Raw genomic sequence first — 6,535 nt, forward strand, 5'->3', positions numbered from 1 at the left:
GAGGTCTTCTGTGTCTGCTCCCCATGCCTCACGTGAGACACCGTTCGATACCCATCATCGCTGGCCTTGTCAATGGCCGTAAGCGGATTCTGGGTGACGTGGCCATCTGGTGTCATCCCCTGGAAAGAGGGTGAAGTCATTCATTCATCAAATATTAATTGATGCCTTATACTTTGAAAGGACCTGGGAATTCAAACCCAAAATATATGGTTCCTGCCCTCTAGAACCTCCAGGTAAACAGGCATGTGTTGAGGTTCCAGTAAGGTTGTATAAAAGGCAGCTGCTCAACACAGGTAAGGGAGTAACTGACTCCGTCTATGATGGGGAGGACAGCTGGTCGGAGAAAGCCTCACAGAACCTCCTTGCTTTCTTTAAGTGGGTGTTTGCTGAGCACCTGCCGGCACTGTGGCAGGCACCAGGCACACAGCATGGTGAGCAGGTAGGTAGTTAGGACTCAGCTCTCCTGGAGGGAGAGAGAAAAACAATAAATAAGAACCAATGGAGAAGTAAAAATCCAATGTTTACAAACAATGTAACCTAAAGGGCTACTTCAGATCGAATGATCAGAAAAGATCACTTTCAGGGGTGAGATTTAATTTTAGACCCAAAAGTTGAGCGGGAATCTATTCTGCAAAGATTAGGAAACCATTTTCCCAGACAGAGAAGACGGCTATCCAAGCTGGCACAAGCTTATGTGTCTGAGAAATGGAAAGAAGGCAGGAGGGCTGGTGGGTGAGGCTGACGGAGAGAGGGCAAGGGTCAGATCATGTAGAGCCTTGTGAGTTGGGCTAAGCGATGAAAACAAACCCAGAGTGTGAAGGGAAACCACTGGGGGGTTGTCAGCTGGGGCGTGATATGGTCCAAACCCCAACCACTGTGTGGGAATTGGAATTTAGTGGAGTAAGGGTGAAGTACGGACAGTAGTGGGGAGATTCCACCAGCAGCTCAGAAAAGAGATGGCGGCTGGTACTGGGGCTGATGGTCCTGGAGAAAGAAGTGGATGTTTTCGAAAGAGGAAAGGAATTCGCCAAGTCTACAAGGTGAAGGTAGAACAATCAGACAGAGAAATAAGAATGGGAGGGTCCTTGTCAGTTCTTCATAGTCTGGGATGAGAGAGGAGCTGGGAAGGAGGGCTTTGGGGGTCTCACTCAGCCCAGGTGCCACCACGTTAATCTAGACGTGTTCCTTGCAGCTTTATTTTGTATTTATGCTTTAAACATATTATTTAGAGAGAGTTGTAGATCACATGCACTTGTAAGAAATAAGGCAGAGAGGTCCTGCGCACCCTTCACCCATTTTCCTGCAGCAGTAACATCTTGCATACCGATAGTACAAAATCACAGCTGAGAAACTGACGGTACACTGATGGTGTTCAGATTTCACCAGTCTTACAGGCACTCATCTGTGTGTACTTACTTCCATGCAATTTTGTGGCATGTGTAGATTCGTGTGGACACCGCGGTGAAGACACTACTGTTCCATCACCGGGACCCTATCACCCTTTTGCAGTCACACTCACCCCCTTCCGTCTCTCCTTTTCTAACCCCTAGTAACCACTGATCTGTTCTCCATCTCTCCACTCTTATCTCGAGAATGTGGTATAAATGGAATTACACAATGTGTTTCCTTTTGAGCTAGGTTTTTACACTAAGCATCATTCCACTAAAATCGTCCAAGTTTTGCATATATCAGTAGTTCATTCCTAGCAACAAGTTCATGCTATGCAGTACAGGGAACTACATTCAATGTCTTGTAGTAACTTATGGTGAAAAAGAATATGAAAATGAATATGTGTATGTTCATGTATGACTGAAGCATTGTGTTGTACTCCAGAAATTGACACAACATTGTAAACTGAATATACTTCAATAAAAATATATATACTAGAAAAAAAATTCATTCCTTTTCATGGCTGAGTGGTACTCCAGGGATGGAGGTACCATAGCTTGTTTAAACCTTCATCTGTTGAAGGACTTCTGAGCTGTTTCCTATTTGAGTCTATGATGACCAAAGCTGCCATAAATATTTATGTATAGGTTTTTTTTTTAAATGATCATTAAATTTTCATTTCTTTCAGATAAATGTCTGAGAGTACAATTGCTGAATTATACTGTGAACACATATTTGCCTTTGTAAGAAACTGCCATATACTTTTCCAGAATGGCTCTACCATTTTACATTCTTGCTCACAGTGTATGAGTGACTCAGTTTCTCTGCATCCCTGCCAGCTTTGGGGTTCTCACTATTTTTTATTTTGGCCATTCTGGTAGATATACTGTGATATCTCATTGAGGTTTTAATTTGCATTTCTCTGATGGCTAATGATGTTGAACACCTTTCCATATGCCTACTTGCTGTCTGTATATCCTCTTCAGTGAATTGTCTGTTCGTGTCTTTTACCCATCTTCTAACTGGTTGGTTGTTTTCTGACTGTGGAGTTTTGAGAGTTCTTTATGTATTCTAGATATAAGTCCTTTGCTGGATATGTGGTTTATAAATATTTTCTCCAACTCTATAGCTTGTTTTCTCATCCTCTCAACAAATTCTTTAACAGAGCAAAACATTTTTAATTTTGATGAGGTCCAATTTGTCAATTTTTATTTTATTGTTTGTGCTTTTGGTGTCAAGTCTAAGGAATGCTTCATCTAGCCTTAGGTTCCAAAGATTATCTTCTCTATTTAAAGAAATCTTCGCTGGAAAAATGAGATAACAATAGTGAACTAGATGCCTATTATAATGAGATGGTACTCCAAGTCCAGATGGAAAAAGTTTCTTCCCCTAGACTGATACAGTCCAAAGGTCCCAAACTCGAGCATGCGTCAGAGTCACCTGGAGGACTTGTTGGAACACACATTACTGGGCTCATCCCCCAACTCTCTGAGAATTAGTATTTCTAGCTGGTTCCCAGGTGTTGCCAGTGCTGTTGGCCCCAAGGGCTACACTTTGAGATTGACTAATGTATTCTATCTCCACTGAAGGCTAGAAAAATTGAGGTTGTCGGATATTGTACACACACACACACACACACACACAGACTGAAGACTGTCCTCACGTCTACTAAGAGTTTTGATGAACAGACCCCTAGATGTTCCTCTTAGGTCTACCGTGGACCAGGGAAACATGAGAGCAGGGAAGATTTCAGTTGTACATCTGGAAGATGTTAAGTATCAGGGTAATGGAGCAATAAGATGGACCAACAATGGAAGGCATGGATTTTCTATACCCAGAGCCGTTCTAAAGAAAATGGGTGAAAGGCCATCTTTGCCCTGAATTATTTAGAAAGTCTCCTGTCTGAAGGTAACTGATGACTTTTCTAAAAGTGCCACAAATCACTGTAGATTTGTTCTTCCCAGTTTTTAAACCTACTAAGTGTATTCATTGAATTCTTCAGTTTTATAGATGTTTTCTATGTTAGACTCATATTCACTTAGTTACACATAAGGAGAGATTTCCTGGGTGTTGGCAATCAGGTTCTCATGGCATGCTCTCAGTCTGGCTTGGCTAAGAGTCATTGCAGTCCTGATTCCCGTATCACACAGAGATCTCACAAACGTCATCTTCTTGCACATTTATGTGCATAAATAGTATGGGGAAGGTCCTAGAGCAACATCTTAAACCCATTTTGCCCATTTACTTTGTTTTTTCTTCTCATATGAGTGGAGAATCGCTCTCAGAAACTGACAAATACAAAATTAAAACATTTTCACCATTTCTAAGAATGATGCTGTTGCTGTCTATGTTCTTGTCTCACTGCAGAACGAATTCAGAGACAAGATGCAGAGGTTAAGAAAGTAAAGTGAGGATATGTTAAGGGAGAGATAGTCCACTCTCAAGGGGAGAGCAGGCAGACTCAGGTGAGCAGCTGTGCTGAGTTTCTTTGGCAAGTTGGTTACACAGGGTGTAAAAATGAATGGGTGGAATATTCATTGGGAAGGGAAGGGTTTGAGGTCATATTCCCTGATTTCCATCCCAACTCCACCTTCCCAAGGGGAGGAGGGATTTTTGTCCTTATTTTATCTGAATCAGAAGTATCATGGCGTCAGTGCATGATACGTACTTCAAATCTGCAAGGCTAATTCTATTGTAATGAGAGCATAATGAGCAAAAGGTTACATTCAGACTCTAGAGATTCCTGCCTTTCCTCATCTTTCTTTGCCTGCCTCCAGGCCACTTGTCACCCCAAAATGTGTGATTTCTTATCAGTCCCGAGGTTCCTGCTTTTCTCTGTCTTGTTCACATGATACATGGTCTCCTGCCCTTTGGCCAATGACCCCTTTCCCTGCTTGTATCTAGCTATCTGCTCGCTCTAACAATACTAGACTGAAAGCAAAGAGATTGGAACCTCAGTCTTCAGGCATAGGCCTAACCTGGGGCCAGGGAACGTGACGGCACCTGCACGAACACCTGCTTCCAATCCATCTCCACGCATCCTGGCATGGAGCCACTTCTGCAGAAGAGCCAAGTGCCTGCTTGCCTGACCTGGTCATGACCTCTTCCAAAAGTCACTCTCTGTGATAAGCATTTTGTCTTAAAGGCCACATACTCCCAACTGAGATTTGAAGAGGAAAGATTTAAGGCAGAATTGAAAATGCATTACATTTGTCTTAGAATATCCTTCTCAGGGATATTGTGAGGCCGATTTGGGGTAAAACACGTGCTGTTCCTCTGGAGTGACAGCAACTCAAACTGGGTTCATGTTCCTTCAAACCAAGGTGAGATGTAGGCATTTTGGGAAAGAATAATAACATTCCCATTGACTTCAAATAAATGAGTGTCGCAAACAGGGAGACGAGGAAATGGAACGTGGGTAAATGAGGCTGCTCTGAGACCTGCTTGTGATGGTGTCATAATGCATCTCAGTGTGAGGTGGTCTTGAGAGAAATGAATCTGACAACTAGGGCGATTCTTCCCAACAAGGGTTTCTTTATTTAGCTTGCCTGAATTTACAGAACACAGAAAGTCCTTTCATAGTAAGACAATAAATAAAACTAAAAAACCCAGATCTTTAGCCATCAATGTATGGTACATTATTCTATTTATGATTTACTTTTCAGCAGTCCAGAACTGCTGGGCGGAAGATTACAGAAGAAAGGGCATGTAATTTAGGGGCACCGTGAAAAGAAGTGGAGGCACTGAAGTTGTGTGAAAGAATTTCAGGAAAGCAAAAGAGTTAGTAACTGTGATTCAATTTTCAGTTTGTTCATTGTGTGAATTGCCTCCAGCAGCTGGGCTGTCTTTTCACAGTTCTCGTTGCTCACATCCATAGCAGGGTCTTCTGAAATTAACAACCTATGACGCAAGAGGGGATGACATCCAGGTGCAGACCTTGAGTCCACACCAGTGACTTCCAGGTCAGGGAAAGGGATGAGGAGGGTTGGAGGAAAGTCTTACCAACAAACCCATTCCGGCCAACTCTACCTGATGCTGGACCGGCCCCCTAGTGGCAGCACTGCTTCCTGCAGCAGCACTTCTGCTGACAGCACGTCTGCTGACAGCAGCCCTTCCCGCAGCCGCAGTCACACGAGTGGCGGCGGCAGGTGCGGCGGTGGCAGCAGACCACGGGGGTGCTGCAGCAGCCCCCACAGCAGCCGGAGCAGCAGGGGCAGCAGCCGGAGCAGCAGCCCACCCGGTAGCACCTGCACGTGGTGCAGCTGTCACAGCCGCCACAGCCACCGCCGCAGCCACCGCAGCCACCACAGCCACCACCGCAGCCACCGCCGCCACCACAACCACAGCCACCACCGCAGCCACCACAGCCACCACTGCAGCCACCGCCGTAGCCACCACAACCTCCACAACCACAGCAGCCCATGGTGTCAGTAGAGAGGACTCAGGAGAGGGGAGGATGGAGACTTAGGAGGTGAGGGGGGTCTGATGCCGCCCTCTGCCCTGGGAGCCCTTAAATACCCAACTAAGGGGCTTGGCACATGGTGTGTCATCACTTCCTTGTTGCTGTTTTGATCAGTTTCCGTGGCAGATGCTTCCTTCCTGTTTATTAACACCCTTATTCATGCACATAACTTGATTTTTTTTCTGTTTTAGCAAAACTCACTTCTGTTGCAAAAATGGAATCAGAACTGATGGAAATATTTAATAAAACCCTGCGTTTTCCCAGCACGTCTGCCCGAGTGCAGTTCTTTCGATCAGTGTGAGATGGTCGAAGCCGAGGGAGACCAGCTTCCCCTCCTCTCTCACAGATCAGTAGTAGCCTCCTGGAGGAAGGAGATCTGACTTTAATTTTATCTATATTTTAGTCTACTCAGATACATTTTATGTACATTACCTCATCTAATCACCCTTAAAAAAACAGTAAATTAGATCTATAGAGTCTTTATTAAAATGGTTTTTATAGTCAAATAAGCCTAGGAAATGCTGAACATTATGTCTCCATTTGGGAAATTGGTACTAACATCCTAGAAGTAATAAGAAATCCTGGAGGGGAAAAAAAACCCTTAAAAGCATCAGTACTCAGCAATAAAGAAATTTCTTACTCATCAAGTAGAAAATGTAATTTTAAAAAGAACACCTTCAAAAG

General features: G+C 44.0%; 1 protein-coding gene across 1 annotated transcript; it reads right to left on the reverse strand.

Moving 5' to 3' along the window:
- Positions 1 to 4,922: 4,922 nt before the first annotated feature.
- LOC135321225 (small cysteine and glycine repeat-containing protein 8-like) lies at positions 4,923 to 5,860 on the reverse strand. Its single transcript, XM_064485422.1, has one exon. The coding sequence runs from the start codon at positions 5,810 to 5,812 to the stop codon at positions 5,438 to 5,440; it is 375 nt and encodes a 124-aa protein (XP_064341492.1). The 5' UTR covers positions 5,813 to 5,860; the 3' UTR covers positions 4,923 to 5,437.
- Positions 5,861 to 6,535: the final 675 nt, after the last annotated feature.

Source organism: Camelus dromedarius, chromosome 4 (assembly GCF_036321535.1).
Source record: "Camelus dromedarius isolate mCamDro1 chromosome 4, mCamDro1.pat, whole genome shotgun sequence".
In the NCBI taxonomy this organism is placed as follows: domain Eukaryota; kingdom Metazoa; phylum Chordata; class Mammalia; order Artiodactyla; family Camelidae; genus Camelus; species Camelus dromedarius.

What these genes read in the sequence shown, in the direction of transcription:
- LOC135321225 (XM_064485422.1), bottom strand. Translation starts at nt 5,812, where the DNA reads ATGGGCTGCTGTGGTTGTGGAGGTTGTGGTGGCTACGGCGGTGGCTGC.